The 13304-nt window shown below is 42.1% G+C and overlaps 1 protein-coding gene across 1 annotated transcript in view; it reads right to left on the bottom strand.

Moving 5' to 3' along the window:
* The window catches only part of COP1 (COP1 E3 ubiquitin ligase), a 530087-nt gene that overhangs the window by 454926 nt on the left and 61857 nt on the right, over positions 1-13304 (bottom strand). Inside the window, exon 3 of the mRNA XM_082264749.1 lies at positions 5595-5692. Within this exon, the coding sequence (XP_082120875.1) occupies positions 5595-5692 (98 nt within the window). The remainder of the gene's footprint in view (positions 1-5594; positions 5693-13304) is intronic.

Here is a 13304-nt window from a genome sequence, read left to right as displayed (position 1 = left end):
GGAACGGCGCCAGTGGCCGTTCCTTCAGAGCGCATGCGCTAGTGACGTCACTGGCTGCATTTAAGGTAAATATCTCCTAAACGGTGCATGTTTAGGAGATATTTACAGTACCTATAGGTAAGCCTTATCATAGGTTTACCTATAGGTACAACTTGCAGAGGAGGGTTTACTTCCTTTCTAAAGATAAAAACATTTTCCCCTCTTTTTACACACATTTTCTCATAAAGATTTAGTGTCTTTATTATTATATATTCAACATTTTCATATATGTCCATTTTGAACACTGATGTAACTCCCTTCTCTTTTTTATACACAGTCATTCGCCTTTTATATACATTCATTTGCAGTGTGGGATGTCTAGTCCTGTTGCTATAGACGCTGATTACGGGGAGTTATTTTTATTATTCCTCAGGCGGAAGTGAAGTACCGCATGCTCTATGCCTGGCGCGCATGACCGTCAGTGACGTCTCGCTCCTGCACTCCTCCCGCATCAGCATTATGAGCTGAAGTGACGTTCCGCTCTCACTCTGCCAGATACGAGAGACCGGAAATTACATTCCATCTCTCTTACCCATACGAGAAGGGACACCATAAAGAAGAATTGCACCAGTTAATAGATAGAAATGAGTCCTGGATGTACTCAAAAACATTTTCGTGGGTTGATTTTAATCCTTATGCTTTTTCTTCTCTCTTTTGTATATTGATCAATATTTTCTAACATTGATTGTGTACTTATTATGCCATGGGACTCCAACAAAATGGCAGCGGAAACTGGAAATAACGCTTCCGGATACCTCTGCAATTCATGTGATGTTTGCTTGGACCCTGGTTAGTTTCTGTGTGTATATACAGTGGGTACGGAAAGTATTCAGACCCCCTTAAATTTTTCACTCTTTGTTATACTGCAGCCATTTGCTAAAATCATTTAGGTTCATTCTTCTTCCTCATGAATGTACACATAGCACCCCATACTGACAGAAAAACACAGAATTGTTGACATTGTTGCAGATTTATTAAAAAAGAAAAACTGAAATATCACATGGTCCTAAGTATTCAGACCCTTTGCTGTGACACTCATATTTAACTCAGGTGCTTTCCATTTCTTCTGATCATCCTTGAGATGGTTCTACGCCTTCATTTGAGTCCAGCTGTGTTTGATTATACTGATTGGACTCGATTAGGAAAGCCACACACCTGTCTATATAAGACCTTCCAGATCACAATGCATGTCAGAGCAAATGAGAATCATGAGGTCAAAGGAACTGCCTGAAGAGCTCAGAGACAGAATTGTGGCAAGGCACAGATCTGGCCAAGGTTACAAAAAGATTTCTGCTGCACTTAAGGTTCCTAAGAGCACAGTGGCCTCCATAATCCTCAAATGGAAGACGTTTGGGACGACCAGAACCCTTCCTAGAGCTGGCCGTCCGGCCAAACTGAGCTATCGGGGGAGAAGAGCCTTGGTGAGAGAGGTAGAACCCAAAGATCACTGTGGCTGAGCTCCAGAGATGCAGTCAGGAGATGGGAGAAAGTTGTAGAAAGTCAACCATCACTGCAGCCCTCCACCAGTCGGGGCTTTATGGCAGAGTCCGTACGGACGCCTCTCCTCAGTGTAAGACACATGAAAGCCCGCATTGGAGTTTGCTAAAAAAACACCTGAAGGACTCCAAGATGGTGAGAAATAAGATTCTCTGGTCTGATGAGACCAAAATAGAACTTTTTGGCCTTAATTCTAAGCGGTATGTGTGGAGAAAACCAGGCACTGCTCATCACCTGTCCAATACAGTCCCAACAGTGAAGCATGGTGGTGGCAGCATCATGCTGTGGGGGTGTTTTTCAGCTGCAGGGACAGGACGACTGGTTGCAATCGAGAGAAAGATGAATGTGGCCAAGTACAGGGATATCCTGGACAAAAACCTTCTCCAGAGTGCTCTGGACCTCAGACTGGGCCGAAGGTTTACCTTCCAACAAGACAATGACCCTAAGCACACAGCTAAAATAACGAAGGAGTGGCTTCACAACAACTCCGTGACTGTTCTTGAATGGCCCAGCCAGAGCCCTGACTTAAACCCAATTGAGCATCTCTGGAGAGACCTAAAAATGGCTGTCCACCAACGTTTACCATCCAACCTGACAGAACTGGAGAGGATCTGCAAGGAGGAATGGCAGAGGATCCCCAAATCCAGGTGTGAAAGACTTGTTGCATCTTTCCCAAAAAGACTCCTGGCTGTATTAGATCAAAAGGGGGCTTCTACTAAATACTGAGCAAAGGGACTGAATACTTAGGACCATGTGATATTATAGTTATTCTTTTTTAATAAATCTGCAACAATGTCAACAATTCTGTGTTTTTCTGTCAGTATGGGGTGCTATGTGTACATTCATGAGGAAGAAGAATGAATTTAAATGATTTTAGCAAATGGCTGCAATATAACAAAGAGTGGAAAATTTAAGGGGGTCTGAATACTTTCCGTACCCACTGTATATCACAGTTTGAGGTAATGTTTGCAAGGCTCCTGATGACGCATTGGACGTGAAACGGCCGTAGAGCTATTACCTCAATACCTAAGGTCCAGCCATCACTCCATTATTTGAAGTGGTGGCTCTTGATGCGAGTCTTTTATACTATCGTTGTGTTTTTTTATATGTACACTGTACTGCCTTGTCAGTGTTACAGCATTATATTAAAAAATTCAACTTTTAATTTCGTACTACACCATGAGCCTCTTCTTTTTATTTGAACTCTCTCATATGATGTGCTGAGCTGTCAAATCTCCTTGTGGCCGGATGTCATCGATAACCCGGGCTTCCAGAGATCATGAGGTTTGTCACATACCCTATTGCTGTCCTATAACAGAGAGCATTTGGCTCTGGTGAGTTTGAAATTCACTTATACAGTGGTGGACACAGTTACACATGTGATCTTATACGATGTACCATTGCACTGGGACACTTCCTATGAATATTTGAATGAACATTCTTTGAATTTCAATCGTTTTATTGTATGTTAAAACCCATCACTGGGACACTGTATATATTTTATGCACTTTAATATGGTTGCACTTTATTCTATTTGAGCGCTGCAATCGTTTGTACATTTGATGTTTTAGTGTATGTATATTTTGCACTATTTTAGCAGCTTTTCACTCAATTAGCGCCGATTCACATTCTTTTGTTTTTTCAACCTGACAAAGCAACTGCTCCAAGACTTTGGTTCAACCTCAGGCTTAAAAGTAAATGTCTCAAAGTCTGTGGCACTGAACATCTCAGTTCCTCTGAAGCTAGTAGACCAGTTTTGGCACTATTTGCCCTTCTCCTGGTCCTCAGACTCTATTCCCTATTTCAGAATTAATCTACCGCACATCACTGACAAACTGTTGCGGAAAATAGAGGAGGATTTAAAACAACGGGCAAAATGTAATCTATTCTCATTGGGAAGGCTCAACTATCACAACGACACTTCTACTACATCTTCCGTACCTCTTCAGGTCCCTCCCAATTCTAATAAAGAAAACACTACTACTCAAAGTTCAATCAAAAATCATCCACTTTGTCTGGGGGAGGAAGGGTTACCGTTGCCAGAAAGAAGTCCTCTACCGACTGAAGAATCAAGGGGGATTGGGCCTACCTAATTTATGGTGCTACTATCAGACTGTACAATTAGCTCAAATCTCTAGTTTACTCTAGGGGCCCCAAACCTGATTGGATTGCTATGGAAAGACAGGCAGTCCCCCTGAACACTATAGATGGTCTGCTTTGGAGTTCTCCTAAACGGAGACCCACAGTCCTACCCCACCCTCTCTCACTCCCTGGCATTGTGTGATGCTTTATATAAACAAGCTTCCTTAATCTCTAGTACCAAACCACTCTCCCACCTGTTTAATAACCCTTCCTTTGCCCCAGGTTTGAATATACAAGCCTTTCGTTGGTGGCTCAACAAAGGTCTCTTCAGAATAGAACACTCAAAGGGCCCAATTTCTCTCAGATACTGTGTAGGTAAACTCAAAATGCCTTCCAATGAGAAATTTAGACTGTACCAGATTGCGCACTTCCTACACTATCTGGCAAGACAAACCTGACCCCCCCCCCCCCCCCCAAACTTACCACCTATGAACAATGGTGTTCCAAAATTATGGATCAGAGGGGAGGCATCTCTACAATCTATTCTGCCCTGGCTGACAAGGCAGATAAACCATCCTATGTTCAGTCCTGGGAATCGGATTTGAAAATACAGTGGGGCCCAGGCGAGTGGTTCCAGTCACTCTAATGCTCTTACAAAGGTATCATGAACCTATCTCTTATAGAAGCGAATGTTAAAATACTCACTAGATGGTATTAAGTCCCGTCAGATTAGCCAGGATCTACCCAGATGCTTCACCTCTATGCTTCAGAGGGTGTACTCTAGATGGCTCCATGTTTCACACATGGTGGTCTTGCCCCCGTATTAGAAACGATAACAAATATCTCTACCCAATACAGAAAGTAACTGGGGTGGTTGTTCTTCAGCATCCATCTATAGTCCTCTCGAACCACAGGGTAGATAAAACCCCTAAACATACACAGACCTTGATCTTATTGAAGTTTTTGGGAGCTAAATCTACGATAGCCGGAGCCTGGAAGAAGCCCTTGGTCTCAATATTAGCAACAAAACGGAAGGTCTCCTGGATCATGTCCCAGGAACAACTTGTTGCTAAACTTCAAGATAGAGTGTGTATGCTTGAAGCAGTCTGGGAACCTTGGGCACTTTATGTTGGAGTTCCCTTGTACCCAGGCATGGTATTCCCCCAAAGGGACTCTCCCGGCAGACCTACTTCCCCCTCCCCTTGCTCATTGACTTTTCTTTCTCTAAAAGCAACGTGGCTTCTCCCCTTTCTTCGCTGTTAACTTTTCATATATTATTTATCCCCAATTGTGAAATCCCTTTTCCGCTTCTCAGGTTACTTTATGGAGTGCCCAGAAGGTTGCACACTTTTTTCAAAAGGGAACCTCTTTCTTCCTCTCACTCTCTTATATCTTGATAGCCAAGAACAAGGTTTCTTCTTGTTTTCTTTGATTCCCCTTATCCCTCTCCATACGATTCAGGGGAGGTGTGTGTTCCCCACTGGGTTGGAGGGGTCCTAGCCACGCTCCCTCCTCCTAGCCCTCGATCCTCTGGGCCTTCTACAACTAGAAGCTTAGAGGGTGTAGGAAGCTTTGGCTACCTATTGTGGTCGTTCATTTAGTTTGATTTATAATCTTCGTTTCCATATAATTACACAAACCACTCTAAGGTTTTGATTTCCTATACTTTACTTGTTCATTTACTGTACACATTTGAGCCTTGCAGGCTAATTTATTATCCATTTGTACCTTTTATCAAGTTATTCAAAAAACATATTGAACAGAAAAGAATTGTAAGAGTTCTTACAGTGAAAAAGGACCGGATTTTTTCCTTTCCAGCTCAGTTTACTTACAGGTCATCTCCCCATCCTGTGACTAGACAGGGAAAGGAGAAAAATCAGACTGATGAGCTCATCACTCACTCTGCTTTCTCTTTCTATCAGCAGGCTTTGTATACTGTAGCATTATTGATTGGCTTTTTAAAGTACCGTACTCACCTAAAAAGTTGGGGTAAAGGTGGTCAATATTATCAACCACATAGTTGCACTTTGGGCAGCGGTTATTGTCCTCCAGACTTTGATGGATACATTTGTAGCTGTAAAGAATAGAAAAAAAATAAATGAATACGACATGGATTTTCATTGACTTTACTTTGTGTGCCTGTTCCGGGTCAGTTATCTAAGGCCCTGTTCACATTTGGCAATTTGGGATCTAAGGTAGAATTGCCTGTAATTCCAAATCGCACTGCAATAGTGGCAAAACCCACCATCCGTGTTTGGATGCTGTTCATTTTTATTGGCACAGAAATGCAGCGAGGTTCTGCTGCATTTGTAGCTCAATAAATCGCACAGGCAAACCGCACTGCACAAAGCTTGTCACCCTAAACAGAGTAAGAGATAGTTTTGGGTGACAAGCTTTGCGTGATGTTGTTTGTTGCGTGATTTAGCACAGTGTTTAGATGCTAATAAAAAAAATGGCACCCAAACACGTGTGGTGCGTTTTGCCACTACTACAGTTTGCGAGTTCTCAAAATTGCCAGATGTGAACAGGGCCTCAAGTAATGACGTTTGGAACTTCCAGACACTTTCAGGAGGCGGTTAGCTTTTGTCATGACATGTTTTCCCTGAAATAAGCAGCTCTCAAAATGAATTAAAAAAATAAAAAAAAATAAATAAAAGCGTTCAGACATATACCTTTTTTCATATGATGGCAATTCAATATATACATGGTTTGCTCTGGTGAAAAGGCGTGGGAAACCCCATTTGCACAAAGGGTTACAAAGGATCTATCCATGGGAACTCATTTAACTAACGTATAGTAAAACACACACACAAGCAACACATCATCACCTGTTGTCTATAACTGTTTATAGTCCCCACCATCCAGTAACAAGAAATTAGCAGTTAAAATTGCCCTATGACTACAGGTATAACAGAAAGTTAAAAAAAATTGTTCTAGGTGGGGGGCGTGGACTGTACATGGCGGAGTGAGGACGTGTGCTACTGGAGCTCCAGCCATCTCCCCACATTATTCTACAAATTTATGCAGCCTCTCTATCTCTCTCTCTGACATGCGCACAGCTAAGCGCAGGAAAGTGAGAAGCCTTCGTACAGCATCTCCACGATCCGAGATACAAGAATACTTTAATACTTACCCAATTCCCATCCTTCAGCATCTCGGGCCCAGGCGACGGACACACGTGGAGCTACACACTGCGCCCCTCCAATGGCGGAGCCTCCGGCCTCACCAGCTTGCTCTGCAAACTCCGAGTCTCTGTCGCGGCTCCCCACACCCTTGCCCCCACACTTATCGAACCATCATGGGTCCTCGTGGGTCTCGCCCTCGGTGACGGGTGACCCCGACCTCAAGGCCACACTACAGGCCTTGCCCACAAAAAATTACATGGGAGGTACTGGTGTCACGCCTTCAGGAGGCGCAGGGACTTACAGGCGGTTTGCACCGAAGTTTAACAGCTCTCAAACAGAATTACTTCTGCATAGTCATCTCTGTCTGAGTCCCAAGTCCTACACCTCAAGCATTTTTTTTTTTTTTTTTTTACACATTCTGTCACCAGTGCAGTACAGAGTCATCATACAATTGATAGGATGGTGCTCAGGGGCAAAGTTTAATCATTTTTTCACAATTTTCTTTTTTTCCCCAAACACCCTGACCAGAGCAGTAGAATGTTACCATAATACCACTGTACTACTCTAAGGAAGTGATCAGGATTTATTTTATAAATGTTTTACATATTAGGATTGCTTATAGTAATGAATTGCTATAAGCAAGCATTTTACTCAATGAAACTGATTCATTCAGTTTGTTCTGTTGTGATTAGCTGCGATAATTATAACGTGAAAGATTTATTGGGGGTGCCACAAGGGGGGACTTTTCAATTGGGGTGCTTAAGTATTCCTTGATATATAGAGTAAGACTAGAGAGAATTTATTTTTAGTAAAAAAAACATGAGAAAAATTTTATTCTGAAACAACAGTAAAAAGTATACTGTAATTGAAAGGATTACAATATACTGTACAAAACTGAATTGTGTTAAAAACATATACAGTAAACAGCCATACAGTATCATACAAATATATATATACTCTCCTAACACAAGGGTAGATGGTATATATACTTTATACCCAGTTGCATCCACAATGGATGGTCTTTGTGCAGGAGGCGTAGTGGCCCACAGCCATTAACCCAACATGTTTCGCGGCACTGCCGCCGCTTCTTCAGGGGTATCTTTGAGGGTGTCACATAGATATATTTGTCATGAAAATAACGACTTAAGTGGAAAAAATGAAAATAAAAAAGAAAAAAGAAAAATCAATACAAAATCATCAAACGTATGTTTACAGTGACTTATGCAATTAATGATATAATATTACAACATATAGAAGTCATATCTATAGTAAACAAATATTGCATGGTGTCCATGATAGAGAGGCAGCAAGAATAGTACACATCGTCATACCTGTTAAACATGCAGTACAGCACGCTGCAATGGGAAATACGACCACAAGGCACAGGGGGGAGACCCCCGGGGGGGCGGACACGGGAGACCGACCACAAATAGGGCACAAAAAGTACGGCTGAAGAAAGAAGAGGTCTGGAAATTCAAAGTAAAAAGGATATATTTTCAGTTCCATATACGGCCATCTAGAGTCTCACCTGACAAGGGGAGAAAGAAACGGCATCTGATAATGCCAGATTGAGCCAAAGCCCTTGGAACTAAAATATTCAAAAAGGAAGAGAGAACTGAAGAGATAATTCTTACCTCAATATTGCCCAGCCATGGAAAAGGGCGGGGACTGGGTGAGATGATGTTGCTATGTGTGGTAGATCAAAAATAAAAGATCCACAAGAGTACTTCCTAGAAAAAGCAGATATACAATAGTATGTATATAGTATATATCAACCAATGGGGTTAATGTGAGGTGTTCAATCAATATATGCATCATGTCACCAAAAGAGTAAAGCTGGTGAATTTTGACCCTAGGGTCAACACCTCTTATGCCAATATATATAAATATGTGAGCGTGGCCCAATGGCACATGCATCTAAGAATCCATAAGTACATTGAATAATAGACCATAGGGGAGATCAATAGTAAAGTAAGGTACGTTCAATAGATGTACATAGTCAATGAGGAAATAAGCCAATAAACTAGGCTCACCCATCGTTGATAGTACTGCAGATTAGGAGGTACAATGATCGGAGCAAAAATCCCCAGCGTTACCTGATAAGAAGACACGGGTCACATCCAGTCCCCGCAGGTCGCGGTGGTGGACGCCGAGTTGCCGCTATTTGTATAGACAGGTAGCTCCACCCGGATGACGTATAGGACGTACGTCCTGACGAACATCCGGGCTGACGTCAGGGATGCGCGCGCAACTCGCGCATGCGCATCAGCCGAGGGCCCGCCAACATACCCGGACCGCTTGCCGAAGCCATGGAAACGGCTATGTGGGCAAGGGAAGGAGGGGCAAGCCAAATCGGCATATCAACTCCAACCCCCCGAGGGGGGAGGGGCAATACCTGATGTCACGTGTCCGCCCTTGGGGGAGCCCAAAGTGATCGCATCCCAATATGTGTGGATCAAGAATGGGCAGACTACATGCCGAAATTGAACCAAAATAAACAGGAGCGGAAAGAGGAATGTGATATAATGCTGGACGCTGTATCATGGACATAAGAAATATTGGCAACATAATCATACAAATGTAAATATTATAGGAGGCCAAAATGTTCATTGTGCCATCAATAATAAAAGAACAACAGGCAAAATATAAATTTTGATTTAAATATATAGATTTATATTTTGCCTGTTCTTTTATTATTGATGGCACAATGAACATTTTGGCCTCCTATAATATTTACATTTGTATGATTATGTTGCCAATATTTCTTATGTCCATGATACAGCGTCCAGCATTATATCACATTCCTCTTTCCGCTCCTGTTTATTTTGGTTCAATTTCGGCATGTAGTCTGCCCATTCTTGATCCACACATATTGGGATGCGATCACTTTGGGCTCCCCCAAGGGCGGACACGTGACATCAGGTATTGCCCCTCCACCCTCGGGGGGTTGGAGTTGATATGCCGATTTGGCTTGCCCCTCCTTCCCTTGCCCACATAGCCGTTTCCATGGCTTCGGCAAGCGGTCCGGGTATGTTGGCGGGCCCTCGGCTGATGCGCATGCGCGAGTTGCGCGCGCATCCCTGACGTCAGCCCGGATGTTCGTCAGGACGTACGTCCTATACGTCATCCGGGTGGAGCTACCTGTCTATACAAATAGCGGCAACTCGGCGTCCACCACCGCGACCTGCGGGGACTGGATGTGACCCGTGTCTTCTTATCAGGTAACGCTGGGGATTTTTGCTCCGATCATTGTACCTCCTAATCTGCAGTACTATCAACGATGGGTGAGCCTAGTTTATTGGCTTATTTCCTCATTGACTATGTACATCTATTGAACGTACCTTACTTTACTATTGATCTCCCCTATGGTCTATTATTCAATGTACTTATGGATTCTTAGATGCATGTGCCATTGGGCCACGCTCACATATTTATATATATTGGCATAAGAGGTGTTGACCCTAGGGTCAAAATTCACCAGCTTTACTCTTTTGGTGACATGATGCATATATTGATTGAACACCTCACATTAACCCCATTGGTTGATATATACTATATACATACTATTGTATATCTGCTTTTTCTAGGAAGTACTCTTGTGGATCTTTTATTTTTGATCTACCACACATAGCAACATCATCTCACCCAGTCCCCGCCCTTTTCCATGGCTGGGCAATATTGAGGTAAGAATTATCTCTTCAGTTCTCTCTTCCTTTTTGAATATTTTAGTTCCAAGGGCTTTGGCTCAATCTGGCATTATCAGATGCCGTTTCTTTCTCCCCTTGTCAGGTGAGACTCTAGATGGCCGTATATGGAACTGAAAATATATCCTTTTTACTTTGAATTTCCAGACCTCTTCTTTCTTCAGCCGTACTTTTTGTGCCCTATTTGTGGTCGGTCTCCCGTGTCCGCCCCCCGGGGGTCTCCCCCCTGTGCCTTGTGGTCGTATTTCCCATTGCAGCGTGCTGTACTGCATGTTTAACAGGTATGACGATGTGTACTATTCTTGCTGCCTCTCTATCATGGACACCATGCAATATTTGTTTACTATAGATATGACTTCTATATGTTGTAATATTATATCATTAATTGCATAAGTCACTGTAAACATACGTTTGATGATTTTGTATTGATTTTTCTTTTTTCTTTTTTATTTTCATTTTTTCCACTTAAGTCGTTATTTTCATGACAAATATATCTATGTGACACCCTCAAAGATACCCCTGAAGAAGCGGCGGCAGTGCCGCGAAACATGTTGGGTTAATGGCTGTGGGCCACTACGCCTCCTGCACAAAGACCATCCATTGTGGATGCAACTGGGTATAAAGTATATATACCATCTATCCTTGTGTTAGGAGAGTATATATATATTTGTATGATACTGTATGGCTGTTTACTGTATATGTTTTTAACACAATTCAGTTTTGTACAGTATATTGTAATCCTTTCAATTACAGTATACTTTTTACTGTTGTTTCAGAATAAAATTTTTCTCATGTTTTTTTTACTAAAAATAAATTCTCTCTAGTCTTACTCTATATATCAAGGAATACTTAAGCACCCCAATTGAAAAGTCCCCCCTTGTGGCACCCCCAATAAATCTTTCACGTTATAATATTTACTAGGGACGTGGTGCTTTATATCTGTTATAAATTTGTAGAGATAGCCCTTTTTCTATATTAGCTGTGATAAGTCAGAGCTAAAACACATGGCACAGATGGGCTGTGATTGGCCATGTCTGGACCATGTGATCCCATTGACCAATCACAGCTAGCAACACAATTGTACACAATGGATGGCATGAAAGGAAGCCATCCATTGTTTACAACTGTCATGTGATCTGCTGTGATTAGTCACAGCGGTCACATGGTACCTGCAGCGAGGCGGTATACTGATTAGGCATCGGCTGTGTCTGGTGGACACAGCCAGTGACAGATTGCGCGGCAGCGCCTTCTGAGAGGATGTCATAGGAGGTCTACTCAAAAGGAGAATGCACCAGCCCGGCTGTCAACCTGCTAGCTGTAGGCTGGGTGGGAATATATAGACAAGACGTTAAGTTTTAGATATAGCAGGGAAGAGATGAAACCTGTAATTTTTTTTTTTTTTATTTGCCATTTGTGTCCAGTTGAGGAAAATTTTCCTTCACTTGCTGTTCTGCAGACATGAAATAAAATATTTTCAAAGTTAGGCGAATACCCTACCTGGACAGCTGTCACAGAACAGGTGTCTACTGGAAGATTTGTTCTTCCCTTTTTTTCTAGCAACAGCAATAAAAATGTTGAATTCCCCATCATTTTCTGTCTCAGTGACAATGGTTACCTGGACCAAAAGATACTATAAATCTCTCCTATTTTGCTTATAAAAAGCACACACTACACACACATGCATATCTTATTCCTTTTCCTGTCTGCAAAATTGCTCACAAAGTCTGATGGTTACAGTATGATGAACTTCCGACTTGTGGGTCAAATCAACAGACTAAGCATTCCTTCTCCACCCACTATTCCTCAGCTTCCAGATGCAGTTCAATTCTTACAAGACTGCAGCACTGAAGGAGCGGAGATTCCCAGTTACAGCTGCGGAATATTTCTGCTACACGTCAACGGTTATCCATAGGAGGTCCCTGAGCAGAGCAAACGTCCCCAGGCCTGCATGCTTGGCACTGTGCAACTCCACCTATCTAAAGTGCAGATGTGAGGATTTAATTATTACTGGTAATAATAATCATTACTGTTCCTTATAGTAATCCTTTGATAAAATATCCTGCTTATTCACAGAAGAGAGTTTTTCTTTAATGGGACCAAGCAATTACCAGAAAACCATGCTCTCAATTATGGTTGAGCAGGATAAAAAGGATCAATAGTTCCCGCTTTAAAACGCTGTTGCCCAGTACGGATATGGGGTACAAGAGTGTCCCATTCAGTGATAAACAATGAAGAGAGTTATGAAGAAAAAAGTGTAGAAGGAGCAAAGGCATATCAGCAGACCACGCGGTGTACTGACGGTCCCGCCAACACTGCATTACTCCATAACACCATGAGGCCCCTTCAGTAACAAAGGGCTTAAGATGAGCCGCAGAAAAACAAAAACATCTTTCCCCCTCTGTATTCTCACAGAACATGGACGTATTCCAGGGATAAAACTTCTCCAATGTCAGAGAGGCAGCTGCTATTAGTTTTAAAAAGGTCTAAAGGTCTTGAAGAAAAAAAAAAAAAAAAAAAACACACACACACACACACACATGCACAAGCACACAAAGATATGCATCCAGACTGACACCTGGATATGATTTTACAAAGTCTGCTTTTAGAGTTTTTTTTTTTTATCATAAACTTGGGAATATGTATGTTTAGCACAGGAGCATTAGGATATAAGCGGGAAATGGATTTGTACCTCCTCTGCTGTTGAGATGTGCCAGTACTACCTCCTCCAATATTGTACCACAAAACACTTATGCAATTTGAAGTCTCGAAAACAAGGTTTGTTCTTTTAGCATAGATTACCGATTCAAAAAGTCTGTTTTTTTTTTTTTTTTTTTTCAACCAAAACAAATATTTTCTT

This window comes from Pelophylax lessonae, assembly GCF_965119305.1.
Source record: "Pelophylax lessonae genome assembly, chromosome: 8".
Lineage (NCBI taxonomy): Eukaryota > Metazoa > Chordata > Amphibia > Anura > Ranidae > Pelophylax > Pelophylax lessonae.
This window is presented reverse-complemented; position numbering and strand designations above follow the sequence as displayed.